Source organism: Ambystoma mexicanum, chromosome 6p (assembly GCF_040938575.1).
Source record: "Ambystoma mexicanum isolate Mex_15411 chromosome 6p, UKY_AmexF1_1, whole genome shotgun sequence".
Taxonomy (NCBI): domain Eukaryota; kingdom Metazoa; phylum Chordata; class Amphibia; order Caudata; family Ambystomatidae; genus Ambystoma; species Ambystoma mexicanum.
The window spans coordinates 1,353,998,466-1,354,021,665 of record NC_090935.1 but is presented as its reverse complement, the minus strand read 5'-3'; the positions used below and the strand labels follow the sequence as shown (position 1 = coordinate 1,354,021,665).

Here is a 23,200-nt window from a genome sequence, read left to right as displayed (position 1 = left end):
TGTAAATGGACCCACGTGCGAATTGTGCTGGTATTACACAGTACGTCCCACAGCAGTGTGCTGGAGACCCATGCATTTACCAGTGTGCGCTTGCCTAACTCTGCTGGGCGAAGGACACCAGCGAACCGACCCGTGTGTGGGGTCTGTGTTTTGTACAGGTAGCTTCTGAAAGGGCCTGCGAGTGGTGTGTCTCAGTATTTTAAATAGGCTGCTTGGGAGCGGGCCAGTGTGTGTTATGATTGTTATAATTGGTTATTGATAACGTGCTTAATACCCAGAGGTTTCTAAGCGCGGGCCGGGGATCAAACCTGTGTTGCTCCACGTCGTCTTCCTTCCAAGGCGAGCGTGTTGCCCCTGAGCTAGCCTCCCAAAACTCATGCGGACGTGTGGTATTCCATATTACCATGTCCAGAACGCCTTTTAATTGTACTTGTCTGCAGGCTTGCTGCCTCCGTGCTGTGTATGCATTTGTGGGGCCTGTGAATGGATTTTTGTGTGCAGGCTGCTTCTTTCTAGTGCTATGTGCACTATGCCTGTGATTGAAACCATTGGTTCGGGTGTGCGCTTTGCAGTGCAGGCCTGTGAGATTGCCCAAGTGTGCAGTCTACTGCGTGTCAGTGCTGTGTGGAGGAGACGTGTGAATTGAAACAGCGCGCTGTCGATGCCGCACAGTGCGGTTTGCAGTATGATGCCTCAGGCTCTCATTACTGTGTGCAGGTGTCTTGTGAATGCACCAGTGTTTGCAGCGTTGCGTCCTTGCAGTGCTTAGCGGGTGTGATCTGGGAATGTACTCGTAGGTGCAGGCGTGGTCACTTGCAATGCTACGTGCTGGAGGCCTGCAAATAGTATTTAGTCTCTACCTCACAGACGTGCATGCCAGAGGCTTGTGAATGTTCCCATGTGTGCAGTCTGATGTCGCATAGTGCAGTGTGTAGGCCTGTGAAACGACCCATTTCCGCAGTCTCTACCTCACAATACTGTGTGTCAGAGGCTGGAATGGGCCATTTTGTGTGTGTGTGTGGTGTTTCATAGTGCTCTGTGTAGAATACTGGCTGTGACTGGAGCGATCTGTACAGATTTGCTTTTCACAATGCAGTGTCCACGACACCTGTGAACGGACCTATAGCTCTTGTGTGCGCCAAAGCTACACATAGGGCATATAGGTGTTTATCCTTTCTGCTCGCAGGTATAGTGTCAGTGGAGCTGCAGGAGCTTCTGGCACGGGTCTGTGAGCCTGCGATGCAGACAGGTGGTCCTGAGCCCAGTCATCGCCTTGCAGCAGGTGCCAAAACCGCAGGTGCCAAAACCGCAGTGGGGGTGGTTGGTTCATGCCACTCCTGTGCCTCGGAGCTGTGGGCCCTGTCACAGAACTGTATCCAAAGTTATGTTATTTTATGAGTTGTGTTGTGATGTAATATTTGAGCATAAATACAACTGGTACTTTCCGGCGGCATCATTTGGCTGTACTGCTTATTAAATGCAACTCTATTTTCATTACTGGTGGCAACGAGTAGACATGCCTTGAGTCTAGTTCTGCAAAATAAGTATTTAGCTATGTGATGATTTTTTTTTTAAAAGAACAAAAGGCATGTTATCACTTTCTCAAGCGTTTACACAAAACATAACATGCAACAGACATATGAAACCTCCATAAGTAGCCTTTTCTGTAAAATCGTGAATTGACGTGATTCACGGATGATGGTTTGAGGGCCACTTTTTTGAGGCGAGGGGTGGGCCACTTTTTTGGGGGGCCCGAGTCTATTTTTTGTCCCAGTCCGACCCTGCACACGCACTACAAACATCAAGAATTACAGAACATGATTTGAGGGCTGTAGTTGAGCATATGTTCAAGGGACAGAAGTATACATGAAGCAGTGATGTTGGGTTAGAAAAGTGCATAGTATTTATGCATAACTAGCTTTAGAAAGCTTTAGAATATTCATATTTAGCAGTACTTGGCATGCATTTTACGGCTCTTTCGAAGAAGAGAAAGCTTGCATCTATTCTAATTCTCTGCAACCTCAGCTTGTGCAAGTGATAAACTGAAAAGCATTTAATTCGGTAATATTAACATGTATTACATACACATTTTGTAAATCTACTAGGATTCACTCTAATACAGCAATGTTAGGCATTTGCGCTGCAGTGGGTGCCTTGGTAGTCAAAGACCTCCTCAACATTACGGTTAGAAATCTAATCTTTCAGGGAAAAAAAATACGAATGACAGCGTTAACACCCTTTCTATTTCAAACTGCGCGGTTTATTTGGCTGCTTGTTTGACATGCAAAAGCAGTTTGCTTTTTTGGAGCCCTTCAAATATTTTGTTACATCACACACAAGCTTCATACCCTTGTCGAGCAATGATTACAAGCTGGTGCCATTATCACTTTGCTGGGAGGCTTGGAAGTACAGCAGTAACTGTTTCCTGGGCTCACATCAAGATTGAATTGGTTAGGTTAACGATTTAGTTCAATGGTTACAATAGACTCGAATAGTACAAAGACTGACCCAGATCCTCGTGAGCATGCTAAAGATATGTATATATCATCAGGGCCTATTTCTTTATTTGTGCCCATTGACCCCTGCCCTAGCCAATGGGGAGACTGTGTATGGCCGCCCTGTCAGCAAATCCTGGCTGCACCTCTGAAGCTGTATGTAGAAAAGTAAGATTATACATGAACTCTTTTGCTATACTTACACTGGAATGTTTTCAAACGCATCTTCGAAGTTTTCCTACAAGAGAAAACAAAAATACATGAGTGTTTTAGGGGCGGGTAGAGAGGTAATGAAAATGCGATCTACAAATCATGAGTGACTCATTAACAACTATCACATTTTCTGGCAGACAATATAAAAAAAAAATGTCATGCCTCGCTTAGTCTTATTTCAAATAGGTCATATAGCAAAACAAATTGTTCAACAGCACTACTCATAGTCAACAGAAAAATAAATGGCCTGTCTTCACAGACCTTTCGATATCCCCTACTGCAGTTTAGTCTCCAGCTCCCTAGTAAGCATTAGTGATGTAAAAGCTCCTCAATAAATAGTAAAACCGTGAAATGTAGGCTTTTTCAAAAAGCTGTGCGGCAAAGGCATTTAAGCCATGCACATTTGTGCGGGATGGGGCTCGTGCGCAGACGCAGAAGCCACTGGACCTTCACACAGTAGACTGCAGAAAGTACACTTTCGTTACACTAGTTTCAATTTTGAGTATAAAAAGGAGGGAAAAACACACATTTCTATGTGGTGTCTTTATGAAGCCAAGCTTCTGTATCGCATTTTTTCCTCTCGGGGTGGGAGGAAATTAAATGTAAAATCAGATTTTGTACTCGTAAAATACATGCACTCCCTGTTAAAAATAATCTTTTTCAACTTTGTGCTGTAGGGAACTTCAGCTTTGCACTTTAGGGACAGGTTCTTGTTCCGGCGTGTTGAAGCGGCTATATCGTGCTTTCTCACTTTGTACAAGGTTTCCACATTGAAAAGGAAAAACATGTCCGAACGCGGACGCCGCAAGGGTTTTACATTATTTCGGTCTTAAAGTCATGCCGTGGGTGGTTAGAGCAGTGCAGTGCAAACTATGTAACTGTTGTGGCTGGGCCTGTGGTCTCACAGGCCAGCCAGATCAGTGTGGTGGGCACACCGCAGAGGATTGTGCTGCAGTGGTCACATGGCTCGAACAGTTTCCGGGGCCCCCGGACTTGCTGGGTTGCTGCGTGGTCTCACGCCAGCGGGGAGACCTTGGCGTGATCACACAGGCTTAGGTTGTTGCCGGGATCACCCAGCCTTGGTAGCAGCAGCACCGTAATCACACAAGCCCACTGGTGTTGTTCCGTGGTCACACTGAACAGTTGGACAGGGTGCCATGAGCACATGGCATTACCCAAATAACTGAGGTTCAGTTAATTGTGTCCGCTGCTGTACTGCCCGCATATGCCGGCGTGAGCTCCTTTTATTAGGAGCAGGCATTTTATTTATTTATTTATTGTATTTGTTGATAGCGCCCAAACCCGGAGGTATCACAGTATCATGACTCACAACCGTAAAGGGGACATCAACAAGCTCCTCATTTTCCATAACAACAAATCAAACAACAACCGTATGCATTAAGCATGTTAACCAACATTACCAAAGTGGGTGCATTCAAGACCTGGCACCCATCTCGCAAACTACCTAGGACAATAGTCCTACAATTAAACCTCTATTCCTGGGTCAAACACGTCGCTCAGTTAATCCCTTGGAGTCTTGACCCAGACTCTGGGTAGAACTAACCCCAGAATGTTCACTCAGCCCGTCATCCAGGCACTAATGGCTTTTAACCCAACAGGGTCTATCCATTAAGGCAGCATGTCTACTTAAGGCTGTCACCATACTCTCCTGCTTTGATGGCCTGGGGAGGGCCAGGTTCGGGGTTAGGCTCCCCTACTCATTTGGACACACCCCTTTTCCTATACCTCTGATGATGACCATCTCCGGTTCCGGAAGCACCTCAAAACTTTCCTCTTTGCTTCTGCTTTCTCTCTCCCTCTCCCCTGCTAAAGTCTCAACTGAATCTGCACCGAATCTGCAACTGGGCCACTCTCACCGGCCTCAGTCCTGGTCCCAGCCACTCTCCTCTTGCACTGCCTCCCTGGCAACCCCTGCACTAAGGGACTGTCTCTGTATCCCTACAGCCCCCCCTTTCCCAGCAATTGTCTGCACTTACCTTGCACTTGCCACCAGCTGGCCCTATTTATTTACTTATTCTACTTACTTGTACTGCACTTCCCCCCTCCCCTTCCCCTTGCACTTTTCCCTTCCCCCCTACCCCTGCACTTGCGCGGTCTGAATGACACCTGGCCTAATAGGATCGTTGTCTGTCTTCCCCTTGTTCCCCCCTCCCTGCCTCGTCGCGCCTTGAAACACTTGTGTATAGGCGCGTTACAAATGTCATATCATATCATATCATGCTTCTTCCTGGTCCGAGCAGGGTGACCAGTTCTCTGCAGGATGTCTCACCATGGGTGGTCTCTCCTAGAGAGCTGCAATTGTCAGACACGTTCCCTGGAGTTCTTCCCTTCTTCACTACCCAAGCCTTTGTGATATTCTCAGAGGTATCTGTGTCTATCGGGACTACAGGGCTTTTGTTGTTGATGAACATGCTGCTCTTAGGCTGGTGTTTAAACTCCTGCAGACTGAAAAGAAAGAGGACCTCTTCCTCCTCCCCACTTAGGCTCCCTGAGTAACAGACTGTTTAGGCGGTGGTCTCCACATTCTCTTGAGGGGGCAGCTGGTGATGTGGCTCCAGATATGTTCAATCCAATTAGTGGCACTAGTGATCCCGGTTGGTGGGGTATTATTATTTCAGATTTTCCTCAACAATAAGAGCATGATAACTCTCAGCCGAGATATCCAGGGACACAAACCACGCATCGAAGTCCTGTGAGGAATGGCAACTTTTCAGTTCTTTAATGAGCGTATCTTTACAGAGACTTCAGGACTCTGGGATAAAGTCAATTTCAGGGCCCTCAACAGGCTCTGGTATAGAAGCGAGGTTAACATTAACAGACCCCTCCACCTGGGGCAAAGGTGCCGAAAGGCTGGAAGTGGACATTACCCCACTACCTGCCAGGGCTGAGGGAAAGCCGTGGTAAAATATGAAAGCCCTGTCCGCCCGATAGGGAGTTGCCTGTGACGAGCACTTAGTCGAATCAGCACCGACAACCGGAGAATAACGAAGTAACTGCTTGCTGTGCTAAAGACAGCTTTTTAGCAATGTCCCCAGATGCTGGATTTATTAAATGTTGAGCTGGCTCTACACATGTGGCAGAGACTAGCGGTGAGGTATCCTGCGAAAACCCAAACTCTGGAGATAGCTCGCCTGGTGTGAACACGCTCTCTCTTGCGAGAACTGTGAGTCAGGACTTCTGCCACGTGATCCCCTTTGAACAAACGGAGAGGGGGAGGGGAAACAGGAATCGGTTTCTTTGATACCAATGTCCTTAGCGTCATAAACGACAAAGAAAGAAAAACCAGAACAGTGAGGCAATGTTGAAAACCAGCACGTGTTAAGATACAAACCATTAGCAGAGTTGAAAAAAATAAGCGTACATATTAGTTTGCTGGCTGGCTGCAACATATAGATACATCATATAGCAACACTGAATGAGTAACAAATATATTAATGTTGTAGTTACAGATCGGGCAGTGTTATAGGCCCCATGTTTAGAAGTAGTACACAAAGTTATGTTTTTCAGCGAGGAGAGAGCGGAAGTAGGTGGAAGATGGAGTCAGAAATGTACTGTGGTAAGTACAAGAACAAGGTCAGCGTGTCGACATGGCCGGAGTGTTGCCATATTGGATTTTAAGACATAGTACACAACAAACAGAATGAAGGACCTGATGTGTTGCTGTAGCTCGGTTTAGCAGTGCCAGGACAAATCCCTTTTCCATCCCCTAAGAGAGAAGCCAAGATCAGAAGCACCCGCGTTGCACAAATAAATGCTAATTGTATCCAGCTGTAGAGCATGAAATCAGTGAGAACGGAATATTAGCTATGGGGAGGGTCGGTAAGGACAAAATCATGAGAACAGGGCACCAGATTCTGTGGTGCCAAAAGGCTAGTCGAAGATTTAGAGCACAACTGCCCTCACACAAGAAGCAGTCATCCCATTTGAACTACAAGTAGACACATAACCAAAGAAAATAAATCCCTGAAATTCAGACTCTAGGGTGGTGCCCTGGTCATGTCATTACTGGGCGCCTGGTGATTGAAGGCTATAAGGGGGGAGCCGTGGCTGGAACATTCCGCGATTTTGGGATAGGAAGAGCAGAGGTGATGCCAGTAAATTTAGTACAAGGTTGGGCGTGCAGCTTGTGTGTGCCGTGGCATCAGGTATTATGAGATTGTCTTATCAAAGCAGAGTTGGCCTTGTCATTCTTACTTTGAACATGTCTGGATCAGAGGAGTGCACCTCACGCAACAGTCACGATTTATTAGTGTATTAGAGTACCTCTCGGTCAATCATGTACCTGGATTCAGTAGGGACAGTGCAGTGGGCCACGTGGATAAGGAATGAGTTTATATGAGGTGTGGGCAAATCGGTCCAGGGAATATAGGGGGGTATTATGTTATATAGCTGGTAGCCAATGAGGGTGGTGGGATGGCATTGTAACATATGTATGCTAATATGCAGTTTTCCGCTATATAACCTGTAATATCTTGGGGCAGGATGAGCTCTTTGTCAGTTTGGTTCTACGGAACCATCCGAGACCTTTCTGCATGTAATAAACATTGTTTACCCTCGCAGTGGTTATTTGACCTTTGGCTTATTGTTATCGTACAGGTTTTGGGTCATGTCTTTCTTTCCAATGGTGAGATATGCCCAAAGGTAGTCCGTGGAAGTTTGGTGACACCAGACACCAACTGGCATGGAAACTAATGATAGTCTTGACAAGCTCAAAAACTTAAGGTAGGCTGTATTTAGTATTAGGAAAATGAGCTGGTACCAAAGCTTTGAGTAAATAAGAGGTCCAATCTTTAGTGGCTGCATAAAGAGAGTGGATTAGTGCAAGGGGGTGGTGAGCCGTTAAAGGAGTTGGTGAGGGGGAGCCGGCCTGTGCCAGGGAGCAATACCTGTAACAATGACCAAAGTAAAATCCTGTTAATCTGAAGTGACGATGGAAAGATCCATAAAGGCCAAACAAATAAGTGACCCGGATATAGCACTAAATGTATTAGTCAGCAAATGTAAAGACTGTTCTAGTATCTCAACTTAATCGCAACCAAACTGCTTGTCTGATAAAGTACAAGATGCACAAGTCCAATCCAAAAGCCTCTTATGCAGAATTCTGCCAAAGAGTTTGCTAGCGGTGTCCTGTAAGAAATTGGTTGTGTTCCCTATACTCCCCTTTTTTAAATAAAATCAAAATTATTTTCGTTAACTTCCAAGAGGAAGGGATCACAAATGCTCCATATCACATTAAATAAAGCCAGGAAGCTAGTGGTCCAAGAAGATATCCTACTTGTAAATATCGGCTGGGCAATTATCTGGACCAGTACATTTATCAGGTACTGCTGCCTCAATGGCTGTTTGTCTCTCTATTGCACTGAAAACTAGATTCTCTCTCCGGGCAATATTTCTATGTAATTCTATGTAAGTAGAGAGCAGGGAATTATGTTAACTGCCATATATTGCCCCAAAAACTTTATAAAAAGAGGAGACTTCTGAAACCAGTGGCAGACGATGTACTGAATTGAAACATGCAGACACGGCCTAGGAAATGGCAACAGTGCAATATCACTATGGGCCTCATTCCGAGTATGGCGGTAAGGGATAGCGGCCACCGGTAACGAGACCGGTGGCGGTATTCCCTTACCGCCATACTCCGAGTTCCCTCTGCGCCCTTGCCCTTAACGCCTGCTTTGAGCAGGTGTTAAAGTCGAGGGCGCAAAGGGGCCTGCAAGCCAATAACGGTGACCGTAATGAATGGTCACCGTTATTTGCATCTTCCCCGTTCCCATTGAGCCCTATGGGGGCTCATTTGGGAATGGGGAAGAGCCTTGGTGAATGGGGAATCACCGCCCCGCCAACCTTGGAATGGGGCGGTGATTCCGCCATCCACCAAGGCGCTGCCGGTCCGGGTACGGCGTCAACCAAGGCGTTAATAGCGCCATTGGTTAGCGCCGTACTCGGAATGAGGCCCTATGAATCAAAAGGGCTGCGGCATACTGAACCCACAAATGGAAGGGTATGAAATGCCACTGAATCCCACTGAGGGGAATGCAGACAGTAGGAATCAGCTGTCCCAAGCGGAAACACTGTCCTATGTCTAAAATTAACAAAGCTAATGGAATGTTGGACTGTACATTGCAAACATTAATCGGTCTTCAGTCTAGCCCAAAGGAATATTCGACTGTATACTTGCGGTCATTCATATTTAATTTAGCCACCCATTGTGCCAACCATTCACATTTTGGGTGTATATTTTAATAGCTGCATTCCTTTCAGCTAAGCCAAGTTTCCCACCCATTCAACAGAAAACCACTCTCTCATATCACCATCTGCCTTCACTGTGTCAGATCACACTAACAAAACCTTTTCCAAGTAGTGTGAGAAACCTGAAGGTGTCTCACGTACTAGCCCCCAGGCATCTGTCATCCAGGTGGCCAGGACACGGCCATCACTATTGGATCCAGTTCTGGGGGTGGACCATTAAGGGAGGATCACTTGGATGGGGGGGTTCTCTGGAAGTGGGATACTGACGGGTGAGACACGGCATCCCCCTTCTTATAGCACTTTTTCCCCATCCGACCCTGTAGGATATTCAAACACTCTACCCCCTTCCCCTTTTCTGACACAAACACTTTCGCACACCACGAAAGACGACAGATAAACGCCAGACCCGTTTACTGGATATGTCCTAAAACAAGAGGCAAAGTCAGGCAACTGACCAGAATCTCACACACCCGACGGCCCTTCCCGGAGGGATAAAAGGTGGAGCACAAGAGCACAATACGAGCAAGGCAGACCGCACGACAAGACGGCTATCCAGACACAGCAGTTCAAGAGGAGGAGAAAGGCAGCAAGACCCCGAAAGGCTGACGAGGGGAGAAGCGACCTTGACATTTCCAAACCAAGCCCGCAAAACCTCTGCATAAGGAAGTATAAGACCACAAACAATAGCTCAGGTGTGTTGCAGCAGATGGCAACGGTACACGGAGCATGTCTAAGCTGATATGCAGGACAGGGGGAAACACCTGCTACCGTGGTACTGGCCTGGACTCCCAATACAAAGAAAGCCAAGCGGTTTATCACAGCCGTCGAACCGATAAAGAAACTTAACTCTGTTGAACAAAAGTAGCAAACGGCTGATTGCGGAAAACAAAGAACTGTTAATGTGAAAGGGGAAAGCCAGCTGCAGATGAGCCTGGCACCATGTTGGTGCTCACTCAAGAAACTCTGAGGTATTACCCGATTATTGAAACTACTGTTACCAGAAGGCCTTGGCACAGGCGAGAAGACTGTCAAAGTGGTCATACAGGGGTCTAGTAAAATCCGGTGTACAGTCGAACGTCTTGGATCGGCAGATGATCGTGAAGCTAAGGGAAGTGAATCCCACATGGTAAGAAAAAAACAGTGTGTTTACGAGAGTTAACACGGCAGAGTGTTGCCCACAGTGAACTGTATGAGACATTAAGATTTGTAAAAGGAGATTGTGTAGAAAGCCGTAGTGACCCCGACAGAGGGAGGCAAACAGTTGAGAAGGATTTGCGCCCGGAAGAGGGGGAGCCAGGGGTGAGAAACCATCACCCTAACAGCACATGAATGCAACTTAGAAATAGTTTTTGAATACAAGCCAGGGTGAACCCGACAGAGGGAGGCAGATATTAGAGAGGGGTCTGAGGCGCGGACGAGGGAGACTCAGGTGTAAAGAAACATCACCTCAAGTGCAACCCAGAAGGAACTTTTTGTCTGTTCATTTTGAATCTATCAGGCCATCAGAAGCAGGAAAGCCAACCTCCGAAGTTCCTGATATCGCCAAGAATTGTTTAGGGTCTGAACCTGGAAGCGAGGGTTCCAGGGGTGAAAAGACATCACCCAACATACCATTGCAAAGGAACTTTTGTTGTTATTGTGAATATATCGGGTCCTCGAAGGCAAGAGACTTTAAGCAAAGAAAGAGACTTGGCCATCAACAGTCCTGATAATTGAGAACGGAACGGTCGTCTCGTGCTGGGAAAGCTCAAGCATGTGCTGTGCTCTAAAGTCCCGCCTTTTCCTGTGCTCAAAACGTGGGGAAGGGAGATCACAATTACCGATATCCTGACTTATTATTTGTGAACACTTCTTTTCTTTCTTGTGAGCCCTATCCCACACTCGTTTGTATTTAGCGTAAGGATTGGCAATAGGTTTTTCTTAGTATAGGCCCTTTTATTTGACAAGATGCCACTAGGACTGCCTTATTTTGATTTAATTGTCGTAGCTTGCTCCCATCTTAGATTTGGGTATAGATTAGGTGTTTACAGTTTAATAAAACCCTTGAATTGCGATTACTTGTGTCCGTCTATTCTTGATACCATGCCTTCCTTAGATTAGCTAAAGAGCCATCTTCACAGATCCACCCACCAAAGCACCTGCACAGGATGATCGCTTATAGAGACATCTGGCCTCTAAAGTTAGAAAGCATCCTAGTGTACTTTTTAACTCCTCTTTATTCTTAAAGTTCTCCATTAGGAGTGTTGCCAAAGTGAAACAAGCTTAAACAAGGACCTGCAAATAAGATGAAAAACGCTTTGAGGATCCCTCTGAGGGGGCATGTGTGATAATGAAATCACCCTACAGAAGTATTTTGGGAAGGATCACAAGACTATGGTGACCAAGGAAGCCACCCACTGTGTCAAACATCGGCAGGTGGTCTATGGCACATCACCCAAAGCTACTCCCGCCTACCAACGTTGTACACTAATACACTGCTAAATCCACTCTAGACCAGACGAAAGACTTTGCACATTCAGATTGGTGGGTCAGGTACTACAACATTCAAAGGTAAATCAACTTAAGGCATTGGAGAAACGAGTGGCTTGCATTGCAAGCTTGCATCCGGACTAGTCATAAAGCAGAGTGGGTAGACCAGTTGTGAACCCACTCCACCACAGCTTAAAACACGCACAAGACGTTATGTTGAGCTGGGAGCCAGGACAACCAGTGAACCGTATACACTGGTAGCAAGACTGAAGCAAGTCACATGGTGGGCAGGTAGTTGGCTTGTGGAACCATGAAGGTGTGATAACAGTTGTGCCTGACTCCAAAACGGCCAAAGGAATCTTTAAGCCTTCGACCCACGATGACTCAGCAGCAAGTGGAATTCACAACACCCAGCGATGGTGTTTAGATGAGCAGACACGAAGTAGAGGAGGTGCCGAGGGACTCCTAGCCAATCTTATGCCTCTACGTCCTAATGGGAAAACAACCCAGCAAACCCCAAACATTATTATGGCAATGAATATTAGTCAAACCGTCTAAAACGAGGTAGGCAGTGAAGGCATTGGGAAGGAGATCCATAGAGGTGAAGACAGAGAAAGAGCATGAGAGAAGTAGAGAGGCACACTTTACAGAGCATTGCAGCTTGGTCTTGTCACGTGTACACAGGAAGGGAAGCAGGCTATCAAGAGCCTTCTAGGGGCCAGAGTCTTGCAAGGAGCCCAAGAACAAGAACAGTAAAACCCAAAGCGGGTGGTGGTTTTAGCCCAGTAGGCTGGTGGGTGACAATACCTTCAGTCCGACCAGCAGCCAGGTGGAGAGGTGGGTGGGAGGAGATATTCCTGCTGGTGAAAAGTTCCGACACTGCCTAGGGCAAGGAGAAGTAACATTCTTGCTGGTATGTGGACGTTTGCTCCCTCTACATCACAGAGGACTGGGAAGGTGACTAGAGTCATACGATCTGCGCCAAGAGACCAGCAGAGAAGAAGCCAAGAAAGCATGTTGGGACACTATTAAAAAAAAAAAACGTGTGGCTGTGATCTGAAAACAGCAAGCGGGGGGGGGGGGGAGGGGGCCATGCCTAGAACTGGTGTTTTGTAGAATAGGGAATTGGACTTGGACACTATGCACGCTTAGAATAGGCCTGTAAACGTATGTTGTTCCATCACAGTCCACAGCATTAGACAATTATGCCCAATTCGTCCTCGTGGCAACTCCCTAGTTTCTATTCGACTACATCCAACTCACAACCTCCTGAAATACTAAGTAGTGGCATCCCTGCTAGATAGGACCAGGGTTAAACAACAGACTTTGGAAATCATCCCTGTCACTGTTCCATCCTTGCCCTTAGGTTTCCTTCCTCCTAGTGCAGTTAGGCTGGCCATCCTATTTTGTTGCAACGTCCTCCTGCTCTCAATAATGGTCCTTGTAACACTTCCAGGGATAGAAATAAAGGCGTTAAACACAATGGGCCTCATTACGAGTTTGGCGGTAGCCATGGAGCTGTTAGCTCCATGGCTGCTGCCAAACGGGGCTCCTTTACCGGGTTCCCAGAATGGGGAATTACCGGGCCATTCCGAGTACGGAGGGCCCGGTAATTGCTCCCTCTGGGAACCCAGGCCCCTACCTTCTCCATTCCCATCTGAGCCCCCATAGGGCTCAATGGAAATGGGAGAGGGTGCAAACAACGGGCTGATTACGAGCGGCCTATTGTTTGCTCCCTCTTCCCCTCGCGGGACCCAGTAACAATGCCTGGTTTGACCAGGCGTTCCTTAACGGGTCTCGCGAGGGGAGCTTGTAATCGTGTGGAATAGAGTTAACGGGTCCGCACCCATTAGGCGGACCCGTTAACCCATGCCGCACAGGCCGTAATGAGGCCCAATGTGTATTGGGAGTTGTTGTTCCCACACCCGGAAACACGGCCATTCACAAATTACAAATGAAATATGTAATATCTAGGATATACACATTCTCTTTCAGATTTACCCAACATGAACACATTATTTTAGGAGCCTTTGTCTATCAATCAGAAACTGCAGTCTGGGTGACATGGAAACTGAACATACAAATGCACATGATAGGGAACCAACATCTACATCTACATCCTGAAACCACTCTGCAGAGCCCAAGTGCAGCACCACATATGCAAATTAATGTTATTATTCTTTCCAAATACATGTAGACTGACGAGGTCTATACACAGAAAAGACAACAATAAACTAAGCTCTGGCAAAACCAATAGGTTTGGCTTTTGCAGTTTTCCATTGCATTCTACATATTAATAGGCATGATTGTTGCCCTGTGTAGAACAGGCCCAGCTCAAGGAACATGCAAGCCTAGAGCTGGTCATCATTTGGCATATGTGAACAGTTAGCCTCTACTGGCTGTTTAAATACTTCTAGCATGTTACACTGGCGGCTGAGGAATAAAGACTGCAGCTTTCACAGTGTACTACGAGAGCACATAAAATGCTTTTGATCTCTGCACTATCTGACATGGCATCATCAATAATGTCACGACACACCTGTGCCCCCGAGGATGCAGGGCTGTAAAGGAAGCCCAACAAAAATGTGTAGCTGGTATACAGTGAAAATTAATTTAATTCTGTCTGAAACAAAAAAAATAGATTTAGAAAGATCACTCTGAGCGTTCTCTCTAAATCGAACTGTCACATCCCTCATAGCACACACGTGCACGCAGGTGTGGTCGGCCCATGATATGATATTTATAACACACTTAATACCCAGAGGTTTGTAAGCGCAGACCGGGGGATCGAACCTGTGTTGCTTCGTTCTGTCTTGCTTCCAAGTCGAGCACGTTGCCGCTGAGCTATCCTTCCGGGACAGAAGGCAGAAGTCATGAGTGTAACAGGTAAGTGTTTGTGTCTATGTGTATATTGAGGCGGAATGTTTGTAGCATGGGAGTGGGGGGTGAGAAGGTAAGTGTGTTTATGTGGGGGTCAGGGAGCATTGTTTGTTGTGTGAATTGGAGAGGATGGGTGATTGAAAGAGAGTGTGAGGGAGCGTTAGAGAGCGGGTGAGGGAACGCGGAGAGGGCGAGGGAGCACGCGAGAGGGCACAAGAGAGGGCGAGGGAGCGCAAGAGGGAGGGCGAGGAAGTGCAAAGATAAGGCGAGGGAGCACAAGGGTGAGGGAGCGCAAAAGAGGGCAAGGGAGCGCAAAAGAGGGGGCTAGGGAGCGCAAAAGAGGGGGCTAGGGAGCGCAAAAGAGAGGGTGAGGGAGCGCAAAAGAGAGGGTGAGGGAGCGCAAAAGAGAGGGTGAGGGAGCGCACAAGAGAGGGTGAGGGAGCACAAGAGAGGGTGAGGGAGCACAAGAGAGGGTGAGGGAGCACAAGAGAGGGTGAGGGAGCACAAGAGAGGGTGAGGGAGCACAAGAGAGGGTGACAGGGCGTGAGAGGGTGTGAGGGGGCACGAGAGGTTGAGGGGGCGCGAGAGAGGGTGAGGGGGCATGGGCAGGAGAGGAGAGAGAGGTTTGGGTAGGAATGAATTTTGTGGGAATGGGGAGGAACACTCACCTCCCGAATTTAAAGTGTGAGGGAAGGGGGGAATCCATTTTCACGTCGATTCGGGGGGCAGGGCGGTGCGCCCTTCAATAGTCTGAAAGATCACATAGAACCAAACCACGAGCATAATACAGGACCAAGATATAGGATCATACCTCTCCAAGACAGAATACAGACAAACATATTTGAAACCAGGTGTAAGAGGGCATGTTCTGCTTGATTACAAAGGTTTGGGAGTGAGGACTCGGAAGGGCTGGCACTGTTAACGTGCTGGCGCTTCCGTGAACGGTCTCCTACCGTGGCCGCTGCGCCCCGCAGAGTCAGACCTGTCTGGCGCAACAGCCATGGCAGGCAGACGCGTGGTTTCCCCCAGCCGGGAAAACACGCACCAGCGAGTGGGAAAAAGAGAAAAAGCAATCGAGTAAGAGAGGGATACACGGGAGGGACAAAAGAAGAGACTATAGATGAAGGGAAATGTGACTGGGAGCGATTGTGAATGGGAGGCTTACGAGCAAGAGTGACTGGGACCTAGTGAGTGGGACTGGGGTCTGTGACTCAGACTCCTGAGATTTGTTTTCATATTCATGTCGGCGCCGAGACATACTACCAGAAGAATCCATGGTGAGCGAAGCCAGAAATTCTGCGTTGCATCCAACGCATGTCAACAACATTGCCAACTGCCATGCTAACCAACAATCATGCTTCTAAACGTACTTTCCCTCCCCTCTAGTACCGTTTCGACCCATAAGGTGGCACTAACGCACTACCATATCAGCCAAAACCAAAGACTAACAAATACGGTCATATTTGAAGTTTGTTTGGATGTATTCATGGAGCTATAGCAGCAAGGCTTCGAGTGCCTACTGCTACCACATCGTCCCGTTCTGTGGTCTCCTTATCAGACCAAAACCTACTGCAAATTCACAAATTATCTTGAATACACATTACCTCTTATTGCACTTGTCAACATTTACTCATGGCTGAAACCACCAAAAATTAAGTTTCCCACAGTTGTGACGCAATATACGATCATCAAATCAAGATTATTCTAGATCAACTGATTTATGTAATTAACCTTTCATGCAAGGGAACCAATGCACTCAACATGGCCTGTTCTAAAGAGAATACTGCGAGGTGTTCAGAATCTCATGAAGAAACAGTATGCATTTGAAGTCCCTGAGCAGCCAACCTTCCTATACATGCTCTCAGTCTACCCTTTCACGCCCCTCTCCAGGTCTGTGCACCTTTTGCTTGGGACTTCTAACACCTGCTACAGAAGGAGAGAATCAGAACATGTTTCAATTTATATATTTTAAACCATTTTCTTCTCCACAAATAGTTGTCATCCCAGTTCATTGAAGACGTCTGGGCTACTTGAAATATTTTAAGATATTTTTGCATGGGCACTTTGAAAAATGAATTGTCTAGCAAGCATTCCAGATACACCTTGGATAGCTTTCATTCTATTAGCCACAACTGATAAGGCAACATGCTGCAGTTTGCACATACTGTTGAGAAAGGTCATTAGTATAGGACTGTGTGGTGAACCAGAAAGAGTTGGAATTGAGGCTAACATTTCAAGGGTGTTTATTTAAGACTAGAATACAAATGCCTATCTGTCCCTATTGCTAAGAAGGATTTCCCTGCCTACAAACTAAACTAAGAGTGTCGAAACAAAAAAAAAAAAATCAGTCCTCAGTCCAAAATCTATTAACTACCTGGCCCTACCATTTTAGAAAAAAATAAGCCAGATCTTTCTGCTCAGTCTTTGTACGGCCAAGGTTATTTGGTTAAATGTTTGTTTTTGACAGTTTACGAAAGAAAGGTTTTCAGGACTCTAAAATCAAAATGTCAAAATCTTTATGCAAATCAAATGTCTCAAGTTACCCTCTTGGATAGATTGATTTAACCCGACCGGTTCCCTCCTTGTCATAGGTTGAAAAATGTACGCTATATCTTGAGGTCTCTCCAGACCCCTCTGATCCTCTGAATTGTTTAACGTTTGTGGTGGGGTGTTAGTTCTCTGCCACTGTCCAACACTCTGGTTTCTGGGGCTCCCATATGCCTCCTCATCTGTATCTCTCTCGGGTTCTGAGCAACCTGTATGCGGCATTACTAGACTTGTTGTATTTCTCTCTCCTCATTTGGTTCAGATCGCCTCACTCCGCCTTGGGTAACCCTGGTACCTTCTCTGCCTTTGGGTATGCTCCAGCGTGGTGGCGTCTCAGTGTGGATGTTGATGCTCATTCCCCTCTTCGACGTCTGTATCGCATACGTGTCTGCTTTCCTTGTCCTACCCATCTCGGCAGTTTCTGCAATTCTCGTTCCTCTGTTACACAATGGTCACAGCATCTGTTTGCAGACCCCAGACCCTACACGGCTGCAGCCTGGTAACCTCACCAGGTAAGACAGTCATCCTCCCGTCTCCATCTCGCCAGTAGCGCCTTTCTCTATGCCAGCCTTCTGGCGTCTCTCTGTCCACTCTTCATTTCTCCACGTTACAGCTGGATCCGCGATGTAGTGAGGCTCCACCCCTCCAGGACATTCTCTGCGTAGGATTCCACTTCCTCCAATCAAGGTTCCTAGTCTCTTTATTCTCGCCGCCGTACTTCAAAAGGGGAATTTTCTTTCATCAGCTGCTGAGTTCAAGGGGATTGCAGCATTACCTTGAGCCAAATATAGGGAAGCAATGCGGGTATGTTTTGACAGACCAAACAGAAGTAACATCAGTCTTTTCTACTCCCATATATGCAGATAGAGTATTCCTGATAGGGAGTTCCTTATAGGAATGGGAGTCCTTCTCCCCGAGATGGGCGTCATGCCCAGTGAGGTCTCGCTTTCCCAGACCCCTAAGGAGAGTCTTGCTTGGCGGGCTCACCTCCCCAGCCTCCAAGAGGGTGGGCTCCCCCTAGGAAGAAGGGTCAAATTTCCCAGATTCGTCAAAACAGACAAAAAAAATATAGAATGGAAAATGGCCTCCCACAGACTAATTATTTTTAATGATTTTTTCCCCTTGAGTCCGAGGCTTGTCCTTTAAGATTTCCTTTACTATGGTTTTGCTATTGTATTCATTGCGCTTCTCTCATCCTATTTGAAGCTATGAGTTTCTCTTTCTGCATGGACACCAACTGAAATGTTTTAAAATAATATATAGCTTCAGGAGACCACTGTCGTTAGGGTTGCCAGAGCACCTACATGAAAGCTCAGTTATTAGAGCCGATGGTACATTAATAATGGGCCGGCACCGCACTGGAAGGCTGGCACTGATTAACGCTGGGCTTTCATTCCAAGGTCGTAGCACTGGGAGGTGTCACAAGGGTTGGATACTGAGGATTACTGCATGTGAACATGAGGCTGGAAAGTTGCTGACATGTGAAGAGGCGAGCAGAAAGAGCAGGTGCATTTGAGAAGATGGCGCACTAATGGAGAAACGGAAAAGGGACTTAGCATGACGGTGCCTCTGAAGCAGAGCAACACGCCGTCCCAGGGCCAGTCAAAGCCAATCTTTTCACCCTTATCTTAAGTTAAGATATGCTTCTAGTCGTCTAGAAGTATCAGGGGCGTGTGTGTGGGTCCAAGCTGCTGCTAGAGAAGGTTAGGAGGGGAGATGGTGTCAGTTTGTCTATTTTGTTGCATTGTAATAATATAAACCTTCTCTGTCCCTCTTCAAAATATATTGTGTGGGCTCTTTCTTCCGCGCGGAAAACCATCACAAGTCACCATTTTTAGTAAAAACCTTTGAGTTGCACCTGGAAACGCATTAATCATTAACGGGACAATGTGTGAGAAATTGTGTACTTTAAAGAACACTGATCCAGTAGAATTGGTCAAAAATGTCAGTGGTACAGTGTGCCAAACTGATGCATGCCTTTAAGTTGGGCCTTGCCCTCCCAGCCTGAGCCGGACTGTTAGCCACTGGATATAGATTGCCATCAAAGATTTGTATGCATTTCAGTGTTATTTCCAGCCCATATACACCAGGGTCTTGCGTTTTGTTTTTCCAGATAAAAAGTTACCCAAAAAAATGGAAGGTTCAATTGGAGGAGATACAATATAGTGCTTCAGCTTCCGCCAGCAAACTCCCATTAAGATACCACATGCTACATATGTATATTGATATCCGATTACATTATGCTAAGAGGCACTGCAGCCTTCCTGTGCAGAATTCGAGGGGATTGCAAGGGACCCGAAGCAAATAACAGCAATCCGGTCCCTATGCGCCTCAAGACTGACCGAGCGACCGACTGCCTCTGCGGAGCAGCGTGACTAGGTGCCAGGGGCACAGAAGCGACCGGGGACAGCGGCATACACTCTTCACATGCAGCGGTGTAAGTTCTCTGGGTGAAGCACACACAGCGTTCCTTAAGATACTACAAGGATGTATTTATGGATATACCAGTCCATGAGAAGACAAGGGGTTTCACCCTAAAGTGTATATCCGCAGGCACTGTGCACCCCCCGTTGTTGCTTTCTAGGTGAGCATTTGAAACGGGCATTGTGGCCTCTCGCAAGTCATTTTACCTTTTTTATTTTTCATAGAAAATAATGCAACATCTCTAGCAAACTGATGGAGGTGCACCCCAAAACTGGCTAAACAATATAGGGCTACTTTTTGTGATGCTTATTCCTAACATAGTGTTGTTACTTTGAACCTTGTCTGGTACGCACGGTGAACATTCTTTTAATGCTTGTTTTTTAAATAGCCAATCTGCGTGCAGACTTTGTAATCATCTAAGCAAATGCAGAAACATCAAAGTAAATCAAAGTCCATTTGCTCCTGCTGAATATGGGGGCGTGAACGATGACCCAGTTTCTAACAATCAACCACTTGTACTGTTTTTTTTTTTTATAACACATTTTATTGGTTTTTTAAACATACATACAGAGGGCCTCATTACGACCCAGGCGGAAAACTATGGTGCTAATCGCACCATGGTCCACGCCGGTAACTTACCGATTCTGCCATGGAGAAAGGGGGGAATTGCCACCCCATTACAAGGTTGGCGGGGCAGTAATTCCCCCTTCCTCCATGGCCCTTCCCCATTCATGCCCCATAGGGCTCAATGGGAATGGGGAAGGCAATAAGGCAAAGGGACCTCGTAATCAGGCGCTAATGGGTTAACGGCGCCGCAGCCTTTTATGGCGCCGTTAACCCATTAGCGCCAGGGTCGTAATGACGCCCAGAACATCAACAAATCCCCCCCCCCCACCTCGCCTCCCCCAACTCCCGGGTTGGTTCATCACTCCGTTCCTGTCTTGCCGCTCTGCACTTTACTTTCGGAATCTGCATTGCTCACCATGTCCTGTATAGTTTCACTTTCCCCAGATCTTGCTGGCTTTTGCCGGGCATCCCCGTGCTGTATAGATTCTATGCTCTGTCGCGGCACATATGTCCATTTCATTTGACCATTGGGCCACTGATGGGCTTTCCGGGGCCCCCCCATTTCTGTGCTATATCGCGTTTTATCAGGCCCATTGCATTGGAGAGAAAGATACCCTCCCATTTATCCGAAATATCCTCATCTGGGGCCCCTAGTAACATTATAGCAGGTTGTGCAATTATTGTGCGCCCCAGGGTTCTCGTTAACAGTTGACAGCATTGCGCCCAGAAGGATTTGATTTTATGACATTCCCAGAGGAGGTGGATGAAAGTGCCCTCCTCCCTCCGACATTTCAGACAATTAGGGTCCTCTGCCCTTCCCCAGCCAAATAGGGCCCCTCGGGGGTAGTACACCCTGTGAAGTATCTTAAGTTGTACCAGTCTTATTCTGGAGTCTATTGCGATTTCGCGTGGGTGCATCAATATTTGGATCCAGTCCTCTGGTTCAATGGGCCCCACGTCTCCCTCCCATTTATTTTTAAGACTGACCAGATCCGGAGTGGCAAACACGTTAATCGCCTTGTATAGAATGGTGGTGACTTTTTCGGGGATATATTGTGGTAGTAAGTTGTGTTCCAGAGGTGTGTAATCTGGTATGTCGTCGAGGTCTTGCCCATGTTCATTAATGGCGTGAGTCAATTGCAGGTAGTGGTAATGTTCTGTGGCAGATATTCCGAACCTCTGCTGCAGGGTTTCGAATGGAAGGATGGAACCATCCGCAATAATGTCTCCTATTGTGGTTATCCCAGCCTCCACCCACCGGGTCCATACAGTCAGCTTCCGTACCTCCTTCAATCCATGGTTATGCCATATTGGTTGTGCCACAGTTATCCTGTTCCCCAGCCTATGTGGGTGAGTGCCTGCCTCCAGATCATCACGAAATGGGTAAACATTGTTTGTGCGGGGGGTCTGGTATGGCGTTTCCAGTGGTGTGGTGCCTTGGATTATGGGCTCCTCCGCTCTAATGTGTGGTCGTTCGGGGTCTCCATGAAGGAGGTCATTGACTACGTTTAGTTGACAGGCCCAGTAGTAGGACCTGAGGTGTGGAAGTCCTATGCCCCCCTCCCAGATGGATCGTTGCAACGTGGTCAATGCTATTCGAGGCTGCCTGCCCTTCTATATCAGTTTCCTGACTAGGCGTTCTACCCGATTAAATTCCGCGTTTGGTATGGCTAGGTGGGCATTCTGGAGTACATAAAGAAAGCGTGGGAGCGCCATCATTTTGAAGAGAGCCGATCTGCCCATGAGAGTGAGAGGTAGGAGCATCCAGTGCTGTACATCCCCGGCAAAGCAGTCAATTAGTGGATGCAGGTTATGCGCTACGTATTCCGAGACAGTCCCTGAGACCCATATGCCCAGATAGCGGAAGCCTCCTCTTTCCACCTGATATGGCATGCCCCGGGGAACTGCAAGGTCGTCGCCCTTCACTGGGAACAAGACTGATTTCCCCCAGTTAACTCTGAACCCACTGAATTCCCCAAAAGTCGTCAACATTTGGGTTATGATTGGGCATGCGTGGTCTGGGTTGCTGAGATAGAGTAGCAGGTCATCTGCATATAGGGATACCCTGTCCTCCCATCCGTCTGGCCAGCAAAAGCCCGACCATGTGATGTCCTGTCGGAGCCATTGGGCAAGTGATTCAATCGCTAGGGCGAATAGAAAGGGGGATAGAGGACAGCCCTGTCTGGTGCCTCTGCCCAGTGGGAAGGTCCTAGAGGTTCAGCCATTTACCCTTACTGCAGCCATTAGGCGCCACGTACAGCAGTTGAACCCAGCTGAGAAAGGTCTCGCCAATGCCCATGCGCCTCATTGTTGCCCACAGGCTTTCCCACACCACCGAGTCAAACGCTTTCTCAAAATCAATTGCTAAGAGAGCAAGTGGCGCGTCGATGCTCGGGGCTTTTTCCAGGAGTAGATGCAACCTGCGTAGGTTCATTCTGGTCGATCTTTGCGGCATAAAGCCGCACTGGTCCGGATGCACCATTGAGGGTATAACCTGTTGAAGTCTGTTGGCCAGTACCTTGGCCAAGATCTTTGCTTCGCTCTTAATAAGCAATATAGGCCTGTATGATGTGCACCGGTCAGGGGGCTTTCCTTGTTTGGGAATGACCACAATGTTGGCCTTTCGTAGGTCCAATGGAAGGGTGCCCTGTCCTCTGGATGCCAGGAATAAGTCCCGGAGGGGGGCTGCCATCTGGTTGCTGCCCAGCTTCCTCCAGGTCTCGGCCGGGAAGCAGTTTGGGCCTGGTGTCTTCCCGGATTGTAGCTGTGACATGGCCTCCATGATTTCGGCCTCATCCAGTTCCCTGTCCAGATATGTGATCTTCTGCTCCGAGAGGTGCGGGAGCACGATCTCGTCCAGAAGGGACGGATCTACCGGCGAAGTTGGGGCGGCGTAGAGTGCGGCATAGAAACTAGCGAAGGCCTCCGCTATTTCCGAGTCTGTTTGGGCTAGTCCACTGGGGTCTACTATGATCTGCCTGACATGTCTGTGCCCCTCCTCCCAACGTTCCAGCCAGGCCAGTAGTTTGCCGGCTTTATCGCCGTGTTCATAGATTCTGGTCCTTGACTTCCTGTGCGCTTGCTTTGCGTTATCTAATGCTGTGTTGTGCAGGGTTGCTCTGGCCTTCGCGAGGGAGCGGTGGGCGTCAGGAGTGGGGTTAGCGACATATCTGTTCTCCCATTCCTTTACGGCCTCCTCTGCTTCCACAACTTTCCTATGTTGTTCCCTCCTTTTATTACACGTCCAGGTCGTTATTTCCCCTCTAAGAACCGCCTCATGGGCATCCCATAATGTCACCGGATCCTCTACCGAACCCGTGTTAATTTCAAAGAAT

The 23,200-nt window shown here is 47.5% G+C and overlaps 1 protein-coding gene across 4 annotated transcripts in view; it reads right to left on the bottom strand.

Annotated features, from left to right (window-relative positions):
* Positions 1-23,200, bottom strand: part of TTC39B (tetratricopeptide repeat domain 39B) — a 906,668-nt gene that overhangs the window by 548,405 nt on the left and 335,063 nt on the right. For all 4 annotated transcript variants that reach the window (XM_069626054.1, XM_069626053.1, XM_069626052.1 and 1 more), the window contains exon 2: positions 2,699-2,733. Coding sequence is in view for 3 of the 4 variants with exons in the window: in XM_069626053.1 (XP_069482154.1) it covers positions 2,699-2,733 (35 nt within the window). In the remaining variant the exon portion in view is untranslated. The remainder of the gene's footprint in view (positions 1-2,698; positions 2,734-23,200) is intronic.